At 36.0% G+C, this 12,271-nt stretch overlaps 1 protein-coding gene across 23 annotated transcripts in view; it reads left to right on the top strand.

Annotated features, from left to right (window-relative positions):
* The window catches only part of SLC38A9 (solute carrier family 38 member 9), a 124,237-nt gene extending 114,154 nt beyond the window's left edge, over nucleotides 1-10,083 (top strand). For 13 of the 23 annotated variants that reach the window (XM_070246259.1, XM_014734872.3, XM_005604266.4 and 10 more), the window contains 4 exons: nucleotides 1,893-2,006; nucleotides 3,720-3,868; nucleotides 8,297-8,386; nucleotides 9,838-10,083. In XM_070246259.1, coding sequence (XP_070102360.1) covers nucleotides 1,893-2,006; nucleotides 3,720-3,868; nucleotides 8,297-8,386; nucleotides 9,838-10,003 — 519 coding nt within the window. In that variant the 3' untranslated portion in view covers nucleotides 10,004-10,083. Of the gene's footprint in view, nucleotides 1-1,892; nucleotides 2,007-3,719; nucleotides 3,928-8,296; nucleotides 8,387-9,837 lie in introns of all 23 variants that reach the window. The other 10 variants (XR_011430358.1, XR_011430361.1, XR_011430359.1 and 7 more) reach the window with 1 other exon arrangement.
* Nucleotides 10,084-12,271: the final 2,188 nt, after the last annotated feature.

Below are 12,271 nucleotides of genomic sequence, written 5' to 3' on the forward strand. Positions count from 1 at the left end.
GCTCAGGTGCCAATCTTTAAGAAAAAAAACAGCACAATCCTTCAGATCATAAACATAGATTACTTTTGTAATAAAGATTACTAACAGTTACAGTACAGTGTAATTGATGCAGTATTTCAGATATGTATACAATGCTGTAAGAACAGGGAAGCAGAAGGGGAAATTATCTTATTGGGAAGCACTTGCATCTTAGCCTTTTCATCTTCACCAGGTTTTCCCCAAAGTTTGCTAAGGTACCACATATTTCTGGAAGCTTGACCAAAATAATGTGGTCATCAGGTGGTATATAGGGTAAAGACTGTCCGTGTAATGGTAGCTGTTCCTCTTTATATATAGCTCTCTCTGACTCAGCTGTTTTGGCATCCCGAGGTTTTGCATTTTACAAGACTACCTCTGTTCTTGAGCGGCATTGAGTAGGTTGAGGGTAGAATGACTTTCAAACATCATAGTGGGAGACTACTACCCTTTGGTATTAAAATAAGAATTGCCTGGTTCATTTCTGTTCATCCTACACAAAACCATGAGTCAACCCTAGGGATGCCTGAAGTCTCTCTGAGATGGGCCCTAGAGTGTCATGAACTAAAGAGGAGAGACTTTGAAACCCCTTGGAGGTTTGGTCAGCCTCTCCTTCCTCAACCCTAAGTAATTAGAAGTTCTTTGAGAAGGCTGGAACCAATCTGCGTTATCCAGATTCCTGTAGCTCCTATAAGCCTATCCACTATCCACTTTAGAGTATGGAATCCCTGGTTTATTTTCAAGCTATTGTCAACTTAGATCTGACCTTAGGATTTCTCTTAGTTCGTTGCTTGCTTTTTAAGTGAATTTATCAACGTTCAAGTTTATAATTCTCTGCTGTTGCTCTAGTCCATTTAAGGAGGAAAGTTGTCAAAAAATCAGAAATGTTCCCTAATACCAAATGTCCAGTTTTCTTTTTGCATTAGCAAACTAAAATAAAATTGTATATACTTTTTTTCTTATCTGTTTTCTTAGCTTTCAAAGTAATTTGTGTTTAAATGAAAAATGAATAGGCTTATTGCCATAATTCAGTTGTGCTGCATTGTTTGGCCATAACTTTAGTGGTGATGGAGAGCAGATTTTTGAGCTGTGGGATCTGTTCTGTTTGGATCTGACAGCTGGCTGCATCACATATCTTGGAGCTTTTTACTTTGCATGGGGATAGGAGGTTGGCAGGGTGGGAACAGCAGTGGAAGAAAGCAATCCACTTTATTTAATGTTCTGCATTTGTTTGCTGATTCCAGTAATAACATTGTGCAGCTGTTTGAACAGCTGCCTTTGGATTTCCTTTTGTTTACTGTTTAGCTTTAATAAACTTGTCTTTAATACCTGCTTACTATCTGCTCTTTAACTAGCTCTCCTTCTTTATTAAATATATTTTAATATGTACCAATCTCTTTTGGTCTAGGCATGCTTTGATGATTTAAAAAGTTAATTTACTCAAAGAAAATTTTTTAAAATTCTGTAGGTCCTACCGAAGGTGGCTTACTCTTGCTTTTTTGTTGTCCCTTAACTTTATTATTTTAGTTAAATATTTTTTAATTTGGTAAATAAATTACCTTTAAAATTGTCAGAATTTCAATCATGTTAAACCACCATTTATGTTAACTTACTAAGTCTCCCAACAGGTAGCTTAGTGTACATACTCCAGAATATTTTTTTTTTTAATTGTCAGACTAATTGTAAAATCTGTGAATTGTGTTTTAACTACTTTTTGTGAACAGATTGGTTACCTAAAAATACATACACAAAAACACACACACAGCAAAAAGTTGTCTTGTATTTACGTATTTGTCTCTTCTTATTTAGCCTATTGAGGCAGACTGACTTACTGCAAATTTATTCAATATTGTGGAAATTTTATTCTCTGTTTACAGGTGAGGGACTTGTCCATTGCTTATATGCTGGTGACATTAACTTATCTCTATATTGGAGTCCTGGTTTTTGCTTCATTTCCTTCACCACCATTATCCAAAGATTGTATAGAGCAGGTAAGGCACTGCCTATCCTCTTCGTGTGACTGTTTACACCCTCCTGTCTGTGGAGTGGGCAGGGTGATACAGTAGCAAGTTGTAATACCAGACAGTCCTGGGTTTGGATACCATCTCTACTATTTACTCTACTTGGGGAAATATAGGCACCTTTCCCATCCTTCCTGAACTTCAATTTCCTCTTCCATTAAGTGGTATGAAGCATACACCATAGATTTTTAGATGGACCCTTGAGAAAACATACTGCATGCTGGCACCTTGTGGTGCTCAAGTAAATGATTCCTATTATATGCATAGTATTTCCCTTTGTGTGGAAAACTGTTACTAGTGATAGTCATGAAAATAAAACCTCCACTAAGAATACATTCAACTTCCTTATTTTCTGAAGCCCCGATCTAGAAATGTCCTGCATAAAAAATGTCCTGGCATCTTAGTTCGTCAGTCCCTAATGATAGCTCTGGCACCCATTTTGGTACTGCGTGGCAGGCAGTAAAACAAGGAAAGACTACTATTTGGCTGTTAAAAAGAGAGAGGGAGAGACAGAAAGAATGAAAGAAATTCTTTTACTAAAAGGGTGCCATAAGTAATATTTTATTTGATTTGACCTATGATAAACTTAGGAATAGTACAGTCTCTTAGTTTAATGTGCCTGAAGAATATCTCACAAAAAATAGCGTTTCACTGGTGACTTTCCCTCTAGTCAGAAGAAATTCCTCTTATAGAGTGGTGGAATCTGCCCTGTGATTTATTATGGATGAATTATAAATATTCTTTCAGCATAATAGTGTTAATAATGTTCTCATCTTTATAAGAGAAAAACATTTGATTTACTGCTGTTATGATGGCTTGAAATTTTCTTCTCTTGATTTCCTTGATTCCAGAAGTTCTTTGGCAGCCAAATGTTTGCTGAAAATTCCCCTGATGTGAACAATCGCATGTAAAGCCCACTCCCCTGGGAATGGGAATATCTGTGGTATTTGTATTTGAAAAGAAAAAAAAACAATTCTGAGTGATTAATTTTTTTTAAGGTGCCAAACTAAAGTGGAGAAAAGAATCATGAAAAGAAATAGGAATGAATCCTTTTCTATTTAGTGATAGGCTGTAAATAATGTCTGTAAATAATAAGTGGTAGACTGTAAATAAGACTGTAAATAATCATGATACTAGGTGATAGGCATACTCTCACGTTATTCTGTAGTCTTTACTTTGAAAGTGCTGCACATGCTTCAGAGAAAGAAAAGGAAGAGAACTAGTGAGGATGAAAAAGCATTGAATTAAATTAGCCACTTAGTGGTCGCCCGGCTAGCTCAGTCAGTAGAGCATGAGACTCTGAAATTAGCCGTTTAAATATATAAAGTACATTTATGTTTGAAACTTGTAGAGCAGTGATTCTCAAACTATCTTGGTAAAGGACAAGGTTTTCTTTGTTCTTGTTTTAATGTCAAATAAATTACAGATTGACACTTTTGTAAAATAAAATAAAAATGTGGCAATGTCAAATTTTTATAAATGTTTCTAAACACTTACTTTGAATTTCTGTACTTAGCTCATTGAAGAATAATAGTTAATAAGCAGTTCATGGACGGGCACCAGTCCACAAACCACAATTTGAGTGGCACTTATGTTTAAACTAAACAAAAGGCATTCCATTTTATAAATTTGTATATATTGAATTTGATTTCTAACATGACTTCATTATCTTTCTTGGATTAGAATTTTTTAGACAACTTCCCCAGCAGTGACATCCTGTCCTTCATTGCAAGGATATTCCTGCTGTTCCAGATGATGACTGTGTACCCACTCCTAGGCTACTTGGCTCGTGTCCAGCTATTGGGCCATATCTTCGGTGACATTTATCCTAGGTAAGGGCTCTTCTCTTGACCAGCAAGATGTGCCAAGCAACAAATGACTGTGCAAACAGGTCAGTTTAAAATGTGACTGATCCTTTTGCTATAAAAATTTGCCTAATGAAAATGGTTGCTAAGGATAGATCATTAGTGTTCTTTTCCCCGAAGAGCTTTAAAAATAGAAGCCACTCCCTAGTCTAGAATGATTTAAAGTTAATTCCATCCAGTGTAGTTATATTAGGTCTGATACCAGTTATATTTATCTTATGATTTTGTTCCTAGTAATCTACTCATTGCCAAGAAGTTAATAGTATATAGTACCTGTGTTACTAATGTATTGCTAATGAGATGCAACTTTTATTTTAATTATTGGTTATTGATATTTACTTGTATATTTATTAACATTTATGCATTTTTACGTAAATAATAGTTGTTTAGAATTGAAAGTGAGATATATAACAAGTTTAAATTCTTATTTGCTTCTGTAACTACTACTGTAATTTTTAGTCTCTTATTGATGATGGAGGAGTTATGAGTCCTTTTGAAAATTTGTTCAAAGCTTGTCACCCTCCTCCAAGAGAAATTTCCATATTATGCTTCAGGGTTTCCCTGAAACTTCATTGGAGACCCCTGGTTAACTCCTATTCTTATGTTAAATTTTATTACAGATTCCTTCTAGTATAAAGTGCCTAGTCCTAAATTATTTTATTGGGAATAAATGATCTCAAATGAAGAAAACTTTTGGATAAAATTTGAAAAAAATTACATTTACAGTAACCAACTAAATAAATTGTCTTAATCAGTTCTTGTCTAAAGTGAATTGATTCTGTCCCCTCATTAAATAAATAGTTATAAATATGTTGGTTTAAAAATATAAAACTTTTTTTTTTTTTGAGGAAGATTTGCCCTGAGCTAACATCTGCTGCCAATCCTCCTCCTTTTTGCTGAGGAAGACTGGCCCTGAGCTAAAATCTGTGCCTGTCTTCCTCTACTTTATATGTAGGACGCCTGCCACAGCATAGCTTGACAAGTGGTGTGTAGGTCTGCACCCGGGATGGGAACCAGTGAACCCCCAGCTGCCAAAGTGGAGCATGCAAACTTAACCGCTGCGCCACCTGGCCTGCCCCAACCTTTTTTTTTTTTGAGGAAGACTAGCCCTGAGCTGACAACTGCCTCCAATCCTCCTCTTTTTGCTCAGGAGGAGTGGCCCTAAGCTAACATCTGTGCCCATTTTCATCTATTTTTTAATATGTGGACACCTGCCACAGCATGGCTTGATAAGCAGTCTGTAGGTCCACACCTGGGATCCAAACCGGCGAACCCTGGGCCACTGAAGCAGAGCATGTGAACTTGACCACTGCACCACAAAAACATAAAACTTTTAAAAGCAAGTCAAGAGTTACCAGGTCTCTAGCATTGACAGTAGCAGCAGCTACAGTTCTAACATTGCTCATCTAGAAGATTAGATTTCAGTAAATGTAAGATTTCTGTTATGTGTATACCCTGTGCTGTATTAACGTTCACCAAAATAAAATAAACATTGTGAAGTAACGGAAGAAAAAAATTCTTGGTGAATGCATTATTCCTGTTTTCTGCCATTATTTTGCATAATGTTGGCTGTTAGGATGTTTTTTCTTCTTGGAAAAAGTCTGGAATTTCTGTTTTGTGTTAACATTACGTTTCTTCCCCTACCACCAAGAACACACTGTCATTTATCCTACAGATAAAAGTACTCTACAGACTGCATACTTTGGAGCATACTTTTTGGTCTCAAGACCCCTTTACACTCTTAAAGTTTTTGAGGACCCCCAGGGACTTTAGTTTGTGTGGGTTGTTTCTATCAATATTTAACATATGAAAACTTAAAACAGAATTTTTGAAATATTTATTAATTTATTTTAAAAAGCAATAAAACCATCACTTAACATAAATAACATTAATGAAAAATAGCTATTTCCAAAAAAATTGTTTTACATTTTCAAAACTCTTTAATGTCTGATTTATTAATAGATAATTGGATTCTCCTATCTTCTTCTGCATTCAACCTGTTGTAATGTTGCTTTCATTTAAATATCTGAAAATAATCCACCCTCACATAGACACATTGGAAACAGAAGTACTTTTAATAACCTTTTCAGATAATTTTGGGTATTCTTCTTTGATACTATGCCAAACCTTGACAGGTAGTAGTTTCTTAAAAGTTAGATGAATCTAGGGGCCAGCCCCATGGCCGATTGGTTAGGTTTGTGTGCTCTGCTTTCGCGGCCCGATGTTTGTCAGTTCGATCCTGGGCATGGACCTGTGCACTACTCATCAAGTCATGCGATGGTGGCATCCCACATAGAAGAACTAGAATGACTTACAACTAGGATATACAACTATGTAGTGGGGCTTTGGGGAGGAAAAAAAAAAACGAGGAAGATCAGCAACAGAGGTTAGCTCCGGGCCAGTCTTACTTAAAAAAAAAAGGTGAATCTGAAACTCAGTTACGTTAAAACCCTTTGGTCTATCTTACACTTTGGATCTTTTACCCACACATAGTTTTGTACACCATGTTTAGTCATTTGGAAAATATTGGTTCACTAAGGTCTGCAGATCTTCCAAATATGGACATACTTTCATTGTATAATATCAAAACCCATATTGATTAATATCACCACCAATTTCATTATAAAAGTCTTTAAATATTGGAAAACTGTCAAGCTCTCAAAAATTCTAATTTTTGCTTGAAAGTTCAAATTTTATCATTGGCAACACATACTACCAATTGTTTTCCTTGAAGTGACAAGCTCATACCATTCATTTTCAAGAAAATGTCTGTCAAATACCCAAGTCTAAAGTACTATAGTTTGTCTCCCTTTCAAGTGACAATAGTGTTCCTTGGGGAAAACGCTGGGTTGCCCTCCATCTCAGTGGCACAAGTACTTGTCCTCAAGACAACCATTGTGCTTCAGTATGCACCTGACATGCTTTTTTATGTGCTTCCTATTTGATCACACAGAACGTTAAAAAGATGTGTGTTCAAAGCATGTGGGATTTAATAAAACTAATCACTTTTACTCCTTTATTAAAGACAATTTTTAATAAAGCTTTTTTTTTTTTCTGAGAGTGTTGGCAGTAAAGAATACAGCAAAGCACACAGATAGGTGCACCTGCCTCTACCCATGCTATGGGGCCAGCAGTCTTATCCACCATTGTTTTTGCAAAGCAAGGAATGTCTTGTATGATTATGAAAATAATTTTTACCTCAGGGACTTCCTGAAAGGGTATTGGGAACTTCCCTGGGGTTTGTGGTTATACTTTGAGAACCTCTACTCTGGAAAATACACAAAGTTGTTTCCTTTTACAATACAGAAATAACAGAGGCCCAGCCAATGTCCCAAAGCTTTTAAGCAATTTTAAGGTTGGAGTTTCTGGATAGTAAGATCTGGAAGCCTGAATATCTCTCTAATTCATCAGGATATATGACTAACCACTTATTTGTGTAAAAAATTTTCCTTATTTTTAATTTTGTCCTGGGATTGTACCTGGGATTAATTAACCTCTGATAACTTGGGCTCAAAAGGTTGCTTTGAGGTGTAAATTTGGCTTTTGAGAATCATTTTTTTGAGAAATGGAATTATTTCTTGAGCATCAAATTCCATCTACATTATTTTTATTTGTGTCCAAAATTGATCTCAAACCTTGAATTGTTAACATCTAGTTCAAGTGTTTAGTAGATATTCTATTCATGGTAAATACTGAATGACTTTAAGTGGCTGAATCTGAAAGATAAAAACCTGCCCGTTGTGCCTTTCCTTTAATATAATTTATTTCTCTAATTATAAAAGTAAAATAAACACTGTACAAAAAACATAAAATATAGAAAATTTGTTAAAATTAGAAAAGAGGGAAAATTACCCCAAATCACAAATTGTAACACAATCACTACTGCCTTTTCAGTGTATTTCCTTGTGATATTTTTTTAAATGTTTTCAGATTTTCTTGTGTAGTAAAAACCTAGCTAGCATTTTCCCAAGGTGCCTGGATGGATTTTTACCATCTAAGTAACAATAATAAGTTAATTTTAATATATTCCACCAAGTAAATTGTTACCTTGCTGTGTATCTAGGATACTTCTGCTTTTTCTACACGTCTTTAGGTTAATAGCTTTTTTCATGGTTTTGATTATTTTCTTAAGATATTCCAAATGGAATTATGGATCAGAGTGTGAACTCTGATATACCCTGCTAGTTTTCTCCTGTGAAATTTAACCTATTTACATAATTGAACAAAAGGGCCAGTGTCACTGTCCCATCAGCAGCATTTTTCCTGTGATTTTACTGTCAAGTTTAAGACATTCTCATTTTAAAGATGTTAATGAATTTTAGTCTCATATTAATGGTTATAATTTGCCTGTTTTTATATTTCTTCTTTCCTCCAAACTCTCTCCTCGACTTCTAGCATTCTGCACGTGCTGGTTCTTAATCTCATTATTGTGGGAGCTGGAGTGATCATGGCCTGTTTCTACCCAAACATAGGAGGAATCATAAGGTACTACTTTAAGAGAACTGTGCCCCTTCAGATGTGGTCTTTATTCTTATGCTTTCCCTGTTGTTGTTGTTTTTTTTTTTTTTTAAAGATTTTATTTTTTCCTTTTTCTCCCCAAAGCCCCCCAGTACATAGTTGTATATTCTTCGTTGTGGGTCCTTCTAGTTGTGGCACGTGGGACGCTGCCTCAGCGTGGTCTGATGAGCAGTGCCATGTCCGCGCCCAGGATTCGAACCAACGAAACACTGGGCCGCCTGCAGCGGAGCGCGCGAACTTAACCACTCGGCCACGGGGCCAGCCCCCCCTGTTGTTGTTATTGTTGTTTTAATTTAATTGTATGAAATTCCTGTAAGTATTTAACACTGGTAACATTCAGATGTAATTCCCTGGTTCAGTAAAGGTGCTCATTATCTTCCATTCCCTTTAAGTCTTGACTCCAGAAGCCCCTTTATTCCTTAGTCTTAGGCACCTTTCCCTTTCTCTTTTTCTCCTCATTTTCCACTGTATTCCTTTCTCTTTATCCAAAATAAAAAGTTATTTGTAATATATAGTATATAACTTCTTGAGGTATCTGAGAGGTGTCTTATATGTCAAGGCTGTGTCGTAACTTTCTTAATCTGTTTCTCCTTATGAACATATTCAGTGCCAGTTGTAGTCAGAAAGTAAGAGTTTAGATCCCAGACGGGTCTCTCCTTAATATCCTTTCTCTAAAAACGTTGTGATAGCTTGAGTAGATTGGGAATAAAGTTGTGACCTCATATTCTCATGAGAGACTGGGGTTTAGAATTGTGATGTCTCTTTCTTAACCTATAGACAGCAGAGCTGAGTCACTTTTTGGAAGACCCTTACCTAAGAAAGTAACAAGAAACAAAAGGGAGATTATTAGCCTGGTGCTTATTGAATATAATGGATTTACAAGTTCCTGTTGAGCTCTTCTTTAAGAAAGCTGAGTATAGAGAAAGGGAGAAGAAAGGACAGGTTCTTCTGTCAGTCTCATGTTTAGATATTTTTATTATCTTTGATAATTATGCTGAATGCCACAGAGACACTCATCTGTTCTCATTCTTAAGCAGATGCTAGCAGTCCTTCAAAAACTCAGAATGTGTAATTAGTTTATAAAAGATCAAAGATAGGAAGCCTTTCTCCAGATGTTTCTGAGGAAGTTGCCGTAATCACTGAGACACAGAGGGACTATGGAGATTTGAGAGATGAATAAAAAACTCTTTGTCAAGCAGATGCTATAAAGATGAACAGGAAATAATATTTTATATTAACTTAGCAAGTAAAATAAGTTTTAAACTCAAATGCTTTATGTCAACAACAAATGAATCAAAAATAATTTTGTTGCAATACCAAACTGATGAGGGTTTAAACTGTACTAAATGTACCTTAATTGTAAATCAGGAAAAGCAAAATGCAAGATGAATATTAACCCAAAAGGTTTTATTTTGCAGATATTCAGGAGCAGCATGTGGCCTGGCCTTTGTATTCATATATCCATCTCTCATCTATATCATTTCCCTCTACCAAGAAGAGCGTCTGACGTGGCCTAAATTAATCTTTCACGTTTTCATCATCATTTTGGGCCTGGCTAACCTGATTGTTCAGTTTTTTATGTGAAATACTCAACTGTCTTCTCAAGATCTTTCATGGTATTTTGAACTTTGACAACAGTTCCATATAAATTCACTTGTAAGTGCTGTTCTTGCTGTAACTCTAAATGTTTTCCTAAGATAATTTGAAAACAGGGAATAGTGGTTCATTAATAAGTAAATTTGATTAGAGTGGCGAGAGAGGCAATAGTAATGTTAGTCTCTTTACCTTTTTCATTTTCACTCGCCTCTTCATTCTCGTCTTTCCTGAGTAGAAATATATGCTCTTAGGAAAAATCATGCTGGGTTTTGCTTTTAGAGATATAAGGTGGGTGGGCTTATTTTAGCTACAATAAAGATTCTCAGGGTGTCAGAGCAATGTATTGCCAGATCCTGTTTCTGTTTTATGTTTCAGAATATTCAGTTTCATTTTGTTGCTTGCTAGACCATTTTTGCAGTTTGCCCAAACCTGTACTGTTTGGGATAGTAAACCAAATACCTCATTTTTAAAAAGAAGTCTCCAGTGTTTATAGAGTGAATTCTTACCTGAGTCCTTAATCTCTATTTTTAAAAAAGAAAAGAAAAGAAAAAAATGTGAGTACAGGCCCCATGGTCATGAAACTTAGGCAAAATAAATGAACTAGGACAGCTTGTTGCTGTCAGACTCCTTTTGTTTCTAATCTAGTACCAGTGACTTAGGTCAAAATTATAGGTTCCGCAGACATATTTTTGCATAGGAATAAGTATGATTATCCCCGTAGGTCCAGAGGGGTTCTTTTGCTGTTTGGGTCCCTGAGCATTGCATAGGATGTCATGACAGGACCAATGGGGAAGAGTGTAGGAAGCATAACAGAGAGGCATACATGAGGCCCTACAGGGGATAAAGGGAATGGAGAAGTGGCCTCCCTTCCAGTGTATTCTCTGGGAGTGAAAGTGGTTTCTTCACCGCAGGAAAGAATTAATTTTGTTTGAGGTATGACTTCCAGAAGGAGACCGCCCCCCCTTACTTCTGTAAATAGAAGGATAGAGGTTAAATCCCCATAAGAAAAACTCCTTGGATCTGAGAAAAGGATTAGGGAATCTGAATTCTTGGAGTTAACACTGTCCTCTTTCTTTAAAGCTGAAAACTAAACTGGAATCCAAATCCATGTCTTCCATGTAATACAGCCTCTGTGTTCAGCTGGAAAAGTTAGATTTCTCCAATTTTAAGCTAACATTAAACATTACACATCCCACATCCCAGAACAGGGTGTGGATTTGTGTTCTTTCTTTCCTCTGAGAAAGACAGGTGAAATGATTTTTTTGAACCTAGTAAAGAGTGCCAGATTCGAGACCAGCTGTAATTTCTTTCAGCAAAGCTTTCTGTCCAGTCCATAGACTCATTGCTATATTGATGAACTATATTTCCTAAAGCTCTTTTCTAAAAAGTCTCATGAAAATTCTCAAGCATACACAAAAGTAGAGAAAATAATATGATAAACCCCCCATATACCTATGCCCTAAATTTAGTAATTTTAAGACTTTGCTGCATTTGCATCACCTGTCCCCTTTTTATCCTTTTCCACTGAAATATTTTAAAGCCAATCTTGGATGTCATGTCTTTTCACCTCTAAAAACCTTAATATGCACTGATAGCCTTTTGAACTTAGTTATATTTATTGATGGAGACAGTCTTGAAAGTTTTTGTTAGCAGAAACTACTGGTATAAGTTAGGTTAATTGGAAAATTCTGCGTTAGGTGTGTGGATCCCTGTGTTAACCTCTCTTAGCACGGGAGTATAATGCATGGAGAAAGTGTTTCTCTGTGCTTGGGAGCCCCTGCATCTTATGACTTCAGAGTTCTATTCAGTCAGAGACATAGGAATCAAAAGTTAGACAGCTCCTTGAGAGATCTAGGCTTAATCCCTGTGTATCCCTGGTTGCCTCCGTCGTCTTTAAAAACTTCAGAGAGAGTTTTCATTGCCTCTTTTCAATAATGTACTTGAATGTTTTAACACATGGAAAAGTGATTTGATGTATTTTTCTGCATTTAATGATCAAGTAAATATGACAACAAACGCATTATTTACTAAACTATAAAGTAATGTGGATGTTTGCTGTTTGTTTTCTTTAAAAGACTTGATAATTTAGAACTTCCAAAATCCTACGTTAAACTTATGCTGAGTGACCTTGTGTTCTTAAGTTTCTTTTCACAAAACTGACTCCTTTGGACTCTTATTTGGCTCGGCCAGAAAACTGTGTGTGTGAGTGTGTATGTCCTGCCTCAGACTTTAGAATGATGAGAGATGAACTCATTC

This window comes from Equus caballus, chromosome 21 (assembly GCF_041296265.1).
Source record: "Equus caballus isolate H_3958 breed thoroughbred chromosome 21, TB-T2T, whole genome shotgun sequence".
NCBI classification, from domain to species: Eukaryota; Metazoa; Chordata; class Mammalia; order Perissodactyla; family Equidae; genus Equus; species Equus caballus.